Source organism: Rousettus aegyptiacus, unplaced genomic scaffold, assembly GCF_014176215.1.
Source record: "Rousettus aegyptiacus isolate mRouAeg1 unplaced genomic scaffold, mRouAeg1.p scaffold_m13_p_6, whole genome shotgun sequence".
Classification (NCBI taxonomy): domain Eukaryota; kingdom Metazoa; phylum Chordata; class Mammalia; order Chiroptera; family Pteropodidae; genus Rousettus; species Rousettus aegyptiacus.
The window spans coordinates 88,629,847-88,642,103 of NW_023416309.1; the positions used below are offsets into that span (position 1 = coordinate 88,629,847).

Genomic DNA, 12,257 nt, shown 5'->3' on the forward strand with positions numbered 1-12,257 from the left:
AGCCAGTATTTTAAAGGTTCCTCCTACATCCCAGGTAAAAAAAAATTTCAGCATTCTCTCACTCTTTTTTTTTTTTTAACTTTACTAAATCAGATATAGTTTGACAGCCTGAAAAAATGGGAGCCAGATGGGAAATGCCTCCTCTGATCTAGAACACAAATCTCAAGAGAGATTACCTGTTCTAGAATGCACTGGGAACTTAGCTTCTTGTCTGATATTCCTCGCCCTGCCATTGCCTTAATCTGTGACTACATTTACCTGTTTCCTTGTTCAAAATTCTTTTTTAAATGACTGTGTTTAGAAATAAGATCTCAAGGTTCTTGTTCTCATTATCATAGTACAGGGTGGTAAACCATGTTTTGTGGCTTGGTCCCCTTGACATTTTTATGTAACCAAAAATCAAGGGTATATTTGAAAAAGAAGTTCAAAAAGCAAATAAAACCTGAGGAGATGTGTATAAGAGGAAAACTGAGGCCAATAGAAAACCCAACATTTTGACTGTTTTGAGCAATTCCTATATATATTTTTAAGCACCAGTTGCTAGAGGCGCTCTTGCAGCCAGCAGTTTATCTGTATGCATCATTCCAACCCATAAGGTCTCTGCAGCGGGACAGTCCCTGGATCTGCATTTGACAGTCACAACAGAGGATTGCAAAAACAAGTGAATTCTGAAACTTTGGGGGAGAATGGGATGGGGTAGAACAAATAATTGATACTAACTATCATGATGGCTTCCAGATTCCTGGATAATCATTTGAACCATTATGTCATTCTTTGGTTTGTATATTACTCTTATTATATAGACCTGGACTATTCAAAAAGGCAGCTTCCTAGCTACATGTGGCTATTTAAATTAAATAAAAGTTCAGTTTTGTTTTTTTTTTGTCACATTAGCTATATTTCAAGTGCTCAATAAATACATATGGCCAATGGCTACCATATTGGAAAACAGGTAGAGAACATTTCTGCCACTGTGCTGTCTATTGGACAGTGCTGGTACAGACAGATTAACTTGGTTAGGGGAAGTAATATCAGCTTCCACTAATATTTAGGAAACCACTGGATGTGTCCTTACCCGTCCCAGTTTCTCCTTCCCTAGTGTTCCCATTACACTTTGTTCACACCATCTATTATAGCTATTACCACATTTTATAACAGTAGATAACATTTTGAAGGTATTTTCTACGTTCTATGTCTCTGGAACATTTCACAAACAAGTAAAGCCCTTCTCAATCCCAGGTATACCTGACTCTAACACCCATGCTCTACATTTCCTAAATTAGATTGCAGGTAGAGACTGTTCTTAATTTTCCTTCATTAGTCATAGTACAGTATCTAGCAGACAGCAGGTTTCATTACATGTTTACTGAATAATGAATATGCAAACCTATATAAATTAATTCCTAAAATATTAAAATACATGCTTCTTGATCATCTATTCTGCTTCACTGATCTCTCCATCTATATCTAGAATGATGCCATTCTTTTAAAATTACTGTAACATTATACATAATATCAGGAGGACCAGTTTTCCTATTATTTTTAATTTTAAAAGATGTCACTTTAAAGTGTTTATCCTTCCAGATGAACTTTCTAATTATTTTGCCAGGTTTTAGGGGGGAAATTGGTTGTCACTGTGTTTCAGGTAACATTGAATTTATAGAGTAATTTAGAAAACAAAAAATGACACCTTTTACATACTGAGTCTTATCCAAGAACAAGTTATATAGTCTAATTTAAATCCTTTTTATATTGCTCAGTAGAGGTTTTTTTAACATAGGCCCTTCATATTCCTTAATGAATTTAATTCCTCGTTATTTTATTTTTATTTGGTATTTTGAGTCAGAACTTTGCTTTAATGTGTTACCTGCCACCTAGCAAACATTCCTCTTTTTACCAGGAACATTCCTTCTTTACTCTCAGTTCATGTGCATCTAGTGATAAAAACATGTAATTCAAGTCTAGCTAATGAGAGAATCACATCCCTCTGGCCATAGTGATTGGTTCAGAAATGGAAAATAATCCAAGCTGGGCTGATTAGAGTAAATCTGTGACTTATGTAAGAGTAACTGAGTAAAGTTACTCTTATTTTTCTTCTCGATTTGAACCTGGGCAGGTGAAGACCCAGCACTCCTCGCAGCCAATTTGCCACCGCGTGGAGCCTGAAAATAAAATCAAAATGAAAGATAGTATAGCTGAGAGTTGGAGAAATGTCAAGTTCTGGTGACATTATGTGAAGCCTAGAATCTAGCTGTGTAGCACTTCCTTACCTTGAAGAGTAGGCAATAAATTCTGTTTTGCTGAAGCCAGTTTGAATTGTGTTAGTGGTCACTTGTAACCAAAAAGCCCTTGAGCATGTACGTCAAGCATAAATGTTAGATTTTGGGTTGAGCCAAATTTTGTCCAAGAGGTATCCATCTAGTTCTACTTTATTAAGTATATTTTTTAAATTTAGGGATGGATATTGAATTTTATCAAATGTTTCTTTGGGCATCTTTAGAGATTATTCCTTTTTTTTTTTCTTTTGACCTATTTAAGATATAAATTATGCTACTAGACTTCCTAATATTTTTGTTTTGTTTACTGCTGTTTCCCTAGTGCTAAGTATATAGTAGGCCCTCAATAAAATTCTCATCAAGTGAATTAACTGTTGTACCCAAAATGTACAAATATTGTACTTAATATATTTAATATTGATTACTAAGATTGATCTCATTTCATTTTTTAATTTTATCTTAGGAAAATCAGTGTCATGCTGTGCTAATTTTCCTTCTTTCTCTATGCAACTGAATAATTCATTTTAAAAAGCACTGAAATTGTCTTGGATTGTCTGAAATTGTTCACCTGTAGAATCGCCTTCTTGTACTTTTGGAAAGACAGCTACTTAACAATCTTCTCAATCTCTTTCTTCTTTGTTTTTCTAGAAAATACCCAGATTTCAAATTTATTCATACAAAGTTTTAAAGATTCTTTTAATTTTCTCTCTATCAATGATCATTTTCCCCTCCTTTTTAATTTTTACATTGGGATATTTCAAATTGATTTTAAGTTGTCTAGATAGGAGTTAGTTAATACCTGCTAAACTAAATTTGTTCCAACAGAAATGCAAGGTTATTTAGCAAACATTCTATTAGAGATGATATGAACGTGAAAAGAACTTTAAGTTAAGGATTTTTTTTAAAGACTGTTTTTGGAAATAACTGAAAGGAGAGACAAAAGACATTTCAGTGGGGACTTCAGTGCCTTTAAGACAGTGGCAGTAGGCCTTATTCAACATGCCCAGTTCCCATTCTGACATATGGAGAAATACAATATGCCCCATAGAGATTCTCCAATTCACACTGAGTGATTTGGGTTAAATAGATTAAAGACTTGCAAATTGTCTAGAATTATAACAGATCATTCTGAATCACAGCAGTGGCATGGAGACACTACTGGGTTATCTCTCGGAAAAATAGAAAATCAGAATAACCAATGATATCTGCCCAAAGAAAAATCCTTCATTTCATTTTTGCTAACTTACGGGGGGGGGAGGGGGGTCAGAAAATTCTTCCAAGGTATGCATGTAGGGCAACACTTCAATCTTGCTACATTAAGTGGCCTAATGCAGGGAGTGGTGTAGAACATTAGTGTATAAATAATTGCTTCTTGAAATGAAAAAATAAAATTAAAAAGGGTGTGAAAAAGAGAAAATTGTTCAAAGTAGTAGTCCACCCCCTCACAGCTGTAAATTACTCATCAGTCGTTAATGTCACTGTGCTGAGCTGAAGCTGAGTCAGCCATCAGCCTGGCTGCAGTGAAAGAATTTAATCTCCCTCATCTTTTCATTACAGGGCTTTTACTTCATGCATCAGTACCAGAGGAAAGACTATTGCTTTGTAGCAGGAATTCCATCCAACTTGACTCTGGAACAATTTGGTTCCAAGTGAATCAATTACCCTCAGTAAAAACAAGCAGAGGAGTTCTTTCCTTGCCAATTTTCTGTCAAAAATGATCTAGAGAGATAGAGGAAGAACAGGAATGTTTACTTATATCTGCCTCACAGTCTCTGGAATCTAGCTACTCTGATTAATATATGCTTTGCTCCTTATGTACTATAGTTAAAGGCAAATACTTAAAATAGAACAAATAGAATGAAATATTAAAATTTCTTAACAATTTTGAGTAGTAATTCCCTAATTTTTACAAAAATCAGTATTTCTTTAGAGCCTATCAAATATATGTAAGTCTAATACATTAATAAATGTGTTTTTCTTAATAAAGCCTCATAATTTGCATAACTCAAAAAGAGTTATTGGTTGATATAAAATTTAATATAATTAATGAGAAGTTTTGTTGATATAAAATTTAATATAATTAATGAGAAGTTTTGTTACAACTAATTTCTTGAGTTTTTATCTGATTTGGTAAATTGGATTCTTCAAGGTAAGCCAAAAATTTTGAAGAGGTTTTGCTCAAACTCTCTCTGCTCTCACTCGCTCGCCTTTTCTGTAGTCTTCACATTTCTCCCTTTACTCTTTCCATTTATCTAGATCTTATTTAATATCCTGTACGATCATCTCTTGTTCCAATTACGTTCTTCTATTTTCAAAATATACCTGTACTTTTTTTCTCTTTTTTCCCTCCTTTATTGATTAGTTTGAAAAAAGGTTTTTTTTTTTTTTTTGCATTTTTTTTTTCTCTTGCTACCACCATAAAAATCAACCAATGGCAAACATAGTGTGATTCAGTATTTTGTAGACATTTTCTGTGGATTATTACACATGGCTAGATTTTCATATTTTCAAACAAGTGATGTAGAAAGGTACACTCACCCACAGTCCCTTCTGTGCCATCCGTCTCCTTCGGGATGTAATGTGCAGAAAGATCACTCTGAAGGACTTCATCGGATGTGGCTCTGGCTAAAGCAGCAGCCAAAAAGGAGGGGCAGTTACTGAAAGAGAAAAATAAAAGGCCGTTTCAGTAAGAATTAGGAAACAATACAATCAACATTGTTATTACATTGCAAAACAAAATTATACCTTTAAACAATACTCGGTATATATTTATTGAGAGCATGTCATGTGCTAGGCACCCTGCCTGAGCGCTGAGTATATAAACTGGTGAATACTACAGACCTAACCCTTGACCAGGTGGGGCATACGATCTGGTTAGGGAGACAGATGATAAGTAAACAAGTAGGATTCACTTAAAATTGGGACAGGTTTTATGAAGGAAACAAATGGCACACGGTGACAGAATAAGAGAGAGGGCACCTACTCAGAATTGTCAGGAAAGCCATACCTTAAAGGGTGAGAAAGCCTCGGTTATGTGGGGGTGGGATATTGGGGGAGAATATCTCAGGCAGCGAAATGGGCCACCGCAATATTTCTGGTCCCATATACTCTGGTCTCTTCCTTGAATGTGACTGAGACTTTGATTTAAAAAAAAAAAAAAAGTGACAAAAGTGATGCTGTGTGACTTCTGAGGTTTGGTCATAAAAAACTACACGACCTCTGCCCCCGGCGTTCTCTTCCTCCTTCCCTTTCCTTCCCCTCTTCCCCTAGGGACATGGACGGGCTCATGCGCATGTGCACTGAGGCTCCCGGTCAACAGCTCTCATCAACTGCCTGACATGTAGCGGCACAGGCCTTCAGATGATACTGGTCCTCAGCTTGAATCTTCCAGCTGAGGCCTCGGACCTCATGGAACAGAGGTCAGCTGAATCCCGATTATGATGAAACACATTTTTGAAAGCCAAAAACACATTTTTGCTCTTTAAAATTACGGAATAAATTGATGGCATTCTCTGAAATCCAAATGTTTTATAAACAGTATTACCACTTATCCTTTTGTGCTAAGTTAACTGAATTTTTTCTTATGAGTCAAAAATTTCCTTCATAGACCTAAACTCTGTCAATACTGCTTGTCTTTTCCTTTCAATTATGCTTTGCTTTAACTGGACACATCCAAATATCTTGCCTAAGTAGACTTTTACTAGATAGTTAAAATATTTACTCGGGCCCTTTTGTTTTAAAATTTATATTAAAAATTATCTGAAAACCTTTACTGTAAACTTGTTCCTAGAGTTCAAAAAAAATTATTTTCTGTAATTATTAAACTATCTGGACCTAGGTTCACCAAAGGTAAGACTATAAAAACCCTAGTATAAGGCAAGAAATATTAGTCTCAATGTGTCATCTGCGATACATTTTTAGTCACAGTTAATGTAATTTTTTACTTTTTGTCATACGGAATGAAAATATTTTCAAGTGAAGTAAGGAGGAGGATTAACTGACTAATAGCTAGACATAAAACATCAAGCTAGACGCCGCACCCACGTCAGCTATTCCTACATGTCAGAGAGCTGTAACACTTAGCAGAACAAGTTCTTACGGTTTTGACTCTGAATTGAAAGTGATTGTTTCTAAAAAATCAGAATTGCAAATATATTTTAAAACACAGTCACATCAGAGAATATTTGATACGACTCGAATAAAAGCTTGTCATTAAAGCTTGTCATTTTAAAGAGAATTACCAGGAGTGACTAACATGATAATAACATAGCAATCTGCTTTTTTTTTTTTTTCCATCATTTCTCATTCAATGCTTGAAAGATCCTGATACAGAAGATTTTAAAGTTAGGCAAATGTATTACATGGCAAATATCAGAGGAGGGCCAACACTCATGGCAATTTGGAGAAATGGGGTTACGAATGTTAATGAGAACATCGTGGAAGTAAAGTTTGATTAGAAACTTTTTAACTTTTGCAGTCATTTGGGGGACTGGATATTTTACTGTCAAATTAGTCTTGTCAGGCTCCTCAAATATAGTTCAAGAAGGAGACTTTACTATTTATATATCACAGATATATCTGAGGTGCTTACTATTCCTACCCTCAAATAATTCATAGCCTGAGAACAAAAGAAAATGTGTTTTCATACCAACTTGTTACTTTCACATTTATTTTAAATATCGAACTACAGACTTTATATAGTCATGGATAAAAATAAAATCCTTATCTAGTTTATGTCTAAGTCATGTATAAACTATATGCATAAATACCTTTGGACAATGTAGAAATATCATTAAGGGTCCATTTAGTTTTAATTTTTAAGTTTCATCACATAAATAAAACATTCCACTTAAAGCTATTTATGCTAATGAATGCATATTTGAATTTCTGTGTATACTGACTCTCTCAGTATTATGTATTGTAAAGCAAAAATCAGGCTCTATAAGCTTCATAAACTGAGCTCTAAACAAAGCACAAGGTTATGCTTTAAGCTAACAATAGGTATTCTTCAAGACACACATACACAAAATTCATAAAACTCTGATTCTTGAATGTTCTGACTGTGCCTCCCTGCTACCCACATTGGCTGGTGTCATCTTTATCCTCAAAATATTTATCTGGGCAAGGTCAATCTTGACTCTTCACTTCCATTTCAAAAATAACCACAGCCTAAAACATGCTTGGTAGAAGATTCTGAATTATAAAAATACAACATTCTAACGACCTTCAACAGTTCAGTACTTGTCATTTTTTTATACAAATTCTTTTGTTTTATTTTAGATCAGTTCTTTCCCCAAATTATACATTTAAAAAGCCATGCAGTATATCTGGGAACAGTATTTAAGGATGAAGCAGATATTCAATCATTGTTATAGGTTGAAAGTTTACACCCCACTTTCCCAAATTCATTATGTTGAAATTCTAACCCCCAATGTGATGGTATTTGGAGGTAGAACCTTTGGAAGGTGATTGGGTCGTGAGGGTGGAGCCCCCATGAATGAAATTAGCGCCCTTATAAAAGTGTGGTCGCCTCTTGCACCAAGTGAAGACAGCAGGAGAAGACAGTCACGAAGCATGCCCTTACTGGACACAAAATCCACCAGTGCCTTAATCTTAGACATCCCAGCCTCCAGAACTGTGAGAAATACATTTCTATAATTTGTAAGTGATCCAGGCTATGGTCATTTGTTACGGCAGCTCAAATGAACTAAGATGATCATTATGGGAATTCTACAAATATAATTAGTGGATCAGCATAGAGAAAAAAATCTTCAAAATGGAGTATATTCATTTCTTATGCTCTAGATGATTACTGATTTTTTTTTTTTGAGTTCATAATGGGGCCAAGTCATAGAAGAATCCTGAGCATTACTTACACCTATAGTGCTTGCAGAATTATTACATACAGGTCCTTGTTACTGTGTGTGTGTGTGTGTGTGTGTGTGTGTGTGTGTGTGTGTGTAGGTATATACACATATATATTTTTAAGTTTCTTTTTTATTTATTTTCCAATAATGGTTGGTTTACAATATTATCTTAGTCTCAGGTGTACAACATAGTGATTAGATATCTATATACCTTGCAAAATGATCACCCTGATAAGTCTAGTACCCACCTGATACCATATGTACTTATTACAATATCGACTATATTGTCTATGCAATACTTTACATCCCAATGACTATTTTTATAACTGGCAATTTGTACTTCTTAATCACTTTTACCTTTTCAACCATCCCCCTCAACCTCCCTCCTGTCTGGAGACCATTAATTTGTTCTCTGTAAATATGAGTTTGTTTCTGTTTTGTTTTTTTTTTAGATTCTACATATAAGTAGAATACAATATTTGTCTTTCTCCGACTTATTTCATTTTGCATAATACTGTCTCGGTCCATCCATGGAGTTGCAAAAGACAAGATTTTCTTTTTATGACTAATATTCCATTGCATTTACGTATCACAACTTCTTTATCCATTTGTCTATTGATGGACGCTTAGGTTGCTTCCATATTGTAAATAATGCTGCAATAAACACAGAGGTGCATATAGCTTTTCAAATTAGTGTTTTGGATTTCTTTGAATAAATACCCAGAAGTACAATTGCTAGATTATTTGATACATCCATTTTTGAGGTTTTTTTGTGGAATCTCCATACTGTTTTCCATAGGGGCTGCAGTATGCAATCCCACCAACAGGGCACAAGGGCTCCCTTTTTTCCATATCCTCACAAACACATTATTTGTTGATTTATTGATGATGGCCATTTTGACAGGTGTGAGGTGATATCTCATTATGGTTTTTATTTGCATTTCCCTAATGATTAGTAATATTGAGCATCTTTTCATAGGTCCATTGGCTATCTGTATATCTTCTTTGGGAAAAGTCTATTCAGGTCCTCTGCTCATTTTTTAATTAGATTGTTGGAGTTTTTTTGTTTTGTTTTGATGTTAAGCTGTATGAATTCCCTATATATTTTGGATATTAACCCCTTGTCAGATGTATTGTAGTGAATATCTTCTCTCATTCACTAGGTTTTTCCCTTGCCGTGCAAAAACTTTTTGGTTTGATGTAGTCCCACTTTCCCTTGTCCAAGGAGACATACCCAAAAAAATATTGTTAGGAATGATGCCAAAGAGTTTACTGCCTATATTTTCTTCTAGGAATTTTACGGTTTCAGGTCTTACATTTAAGTCTTTCATTTATTTTGAGTTTATTCTTGTGTATGGTATAAGAAAACGGCCTAGTTTTATCATATTTTTTTTTTGCATTTATAAGTCCAATATTCCCAACACCATTTATTGAAGAGACTGTCTTTATGCCACTGTATATTCTTACCTCCTTTGTCATAAGTAAATTGTCATAAATCAATCAATAGGCATTGGTGTAGTTCTGGGATCTCTGTTCCGTTCCATTAATCAATGTGTCTTTTCATGCCATACTATATTGTTTTGATTATTATAGGCTTGTAGTATAGCATGATTTCAGATAGTGTGATATCTCCAACTTTGTTCTTTCTCAAGATTGCTTTGGCTATTACCTATAGATATTAAAGACTTGTTTATATACATAGATGTCTCAGTCACTCGGAAATCACTTTAGCTCATAATTTAAACACAGATTTCTCTGTTACTACAGAATTTTTTGAAATGATGAAGAATAATTACAAATCACTATTGACTTTTTTTTTTTTAAATCACTACTGACTTTGAAGCCTGGACATATATAGTTGCACATTGGGAGACCTAAGATCCCTGCCAATGTATCATTTAAATGTTACTCAACTAACTTATTGGAAACAGGAGGTTACAGCAGAAATATAAGGAGTTAGAAAGATGGGGTCTAATTCTAGTTTTGTAACCTTAGGAAAGATGCTTAAACCCTAGGTTTCAACTGGAAAATTAAGAAATTGTAATAAAATGACTCTAAAGTCTCTTCCAGGTCTAAAATTGTAATTCTATAATTCTATTCCAAATAATGTTTCGAATTTCAAAGATGAAACAAAGGCAGTTTAAAAGTATAAATTAACACACATAGGTCAGCAGAATGGAGATAAACTCTATATATTCCTTTTATTAACAATATGGGAATATTCTGCTTTATGCACTATGTGTATTCTTAGAAACTGAATGTATATTTATTTTGATAAATGTAATCAATCTTTGCAGTGAATCCACCAGTTAGGGAAGAATTTTTCATATTCTATATTGCTTGTTTTCTTAGAGACGTGCCTATTATGCGTCATATAAAGTAATATTGTTACCAACTGGTTATGAAACTTTATATTTCCAACATGAGAGTACTACTTCCTACCTCTTTAAAAATATTTATTTACAAGAACTTATTATTCTCTCTCCACTCTCTAGGCTGATATGAGTTCAATCTACATTTTCTTTTCTTTTTTTAAAATTTATTTTTCAATTATGGTTGACATATACATTTTCCATTAGAGAAAAGTAAAACTTAAAAACACATTTAATTTGCATTTATTTTCAAATATAATGGGTGGATAAGTTCTGTTAGATGGATAGGATAGTATTTTAGTCAGCTCTTTTTCTAAGTTGATTTGTTAGTATCTTCCACATGCAATATACATTTTAAGACTGCAAACTGAATTCTTGTTATAAACCAAGCTGGGAAGCATTTTCACCACAATGCCAAACCTACACAAATCACTAAAGACATTATTAGATAAATTAGAGGTTTTAAAGTACATCCTTCCTGACACTGGCAATGTGGGCGTCGGCACAGCACCCACAGCTGTGTTTCAGCAGTCTTGGCGCAGCATTGCTAAGGTAATAAAAAATCTTGAAGGTGGGAAGTTTCCACCAATTAACTTTGAGAGAGATTAACCTGGAGCAGCCTCAGCTTAGCCCACCTTATGAAGGGGGACAGCGCATAAATGCTGAATTTCTGATCATTCCCCTCTCCCCCCCGCCGCAAGATAATCATATATATATTCTAAATCTAAAATAACACATTAAACCAAAAATACAGAAGGCAAATTCTAGTGGACAAAATAGAATTAAAATCAGGACTGATTTTTTTCCCCTTTAAGCTATTTTTTTTTTCTATAGCAACCTCTAATAATGCCACCTGGAGTCAACCTATTGTGATGCCCACACATTATGGATTCTCTTAGTTAGCTTTTCTGAATCTACATAATGTTGCCTACCAAAGAACAAGTTCCTGCACTTCTGGGTTGGGGGTACTCACAACAGAAACCTCACTCCCTGCTGCTGCTATCAGTATAATCTTAACAACTGTTTGTTCACACTGACCAGGTTGACGTTCAAGCAAAACCAACAACGTTCTAAGTTTTCTGTGAATGGCAATCTACATGTTAAACATTTACCAAAGATCAAACTGCCACCAGTGCCAGGAGACCACAAAGAGAGAGCTTAGCAGTAACTACCTTTCTTGCCATCCTTCCTCCATGACCAGAAGAAATCAAATAGTACAAGTTTACTGAAACTCGTCAGCACCACCAGTGTGGCCATCTTGTTGCCAAATCTACAGCCCTTCTCAGGTCCGCCTCACTTGGGAGCATCTGAAGACTGATAGGCCTTCTACTTAGATACACTTTTTTCTCACAGGGTTGTTTTCTCAATCTTTGATGTATCTTCCTCTTCTCCCTGCATTTATAATTCCTCTATGTTGCAAGTCTTTTCCTTTTTGCATAGCCATTATCCATAATAAATTTCTTTATTATATTTGTTTATGTCTCCATTCCTCCTCCCACTACATTGAAGATATTTTTGTCTGCTTTTGGTCAGATCAGTGCTTAGCACACAGTGACCGATAAATGTTTGCTGAGTGAATAAACTTCTGTCTTTCTGCTTTATAGATGTTTAAGCCATTCCCTAAGTCCTTGTTAAGAGTAGATTACAAAAAATTTTTTAAAAAGGAGAGTAGGTAATCAATATATTTACGAAAGTATGCCACATAATAATGTTGAGTTCTTACATGTAGGCTATGAAACCTG

General features: G+C 34.6%; 1 protein-coding gene across 1 annotated transcript in view; it reads right to left on the minus strand.

Moving 5' to 3' along the window:
* PPM1E (protein phosphatase, Mg2+/Mn2+ dependent 1E) overlaps window positions 1–12,257 on the minus strand; it is a 125,034-nt gene that overhangs the window by 18,487 nt on the left and 94,290 nt on the right. The window contains exon 2 of the mRNA XM_016123070.2: window positions 4,815–4,933. Within this exon, the coding sequence (XP_015978556.1) occupies window positions 4,815–4,933 (119 nt within the window). The remainder of the gene's footprint in view (window positions 1–4,814; window positions 4,934–12,257) is intronic.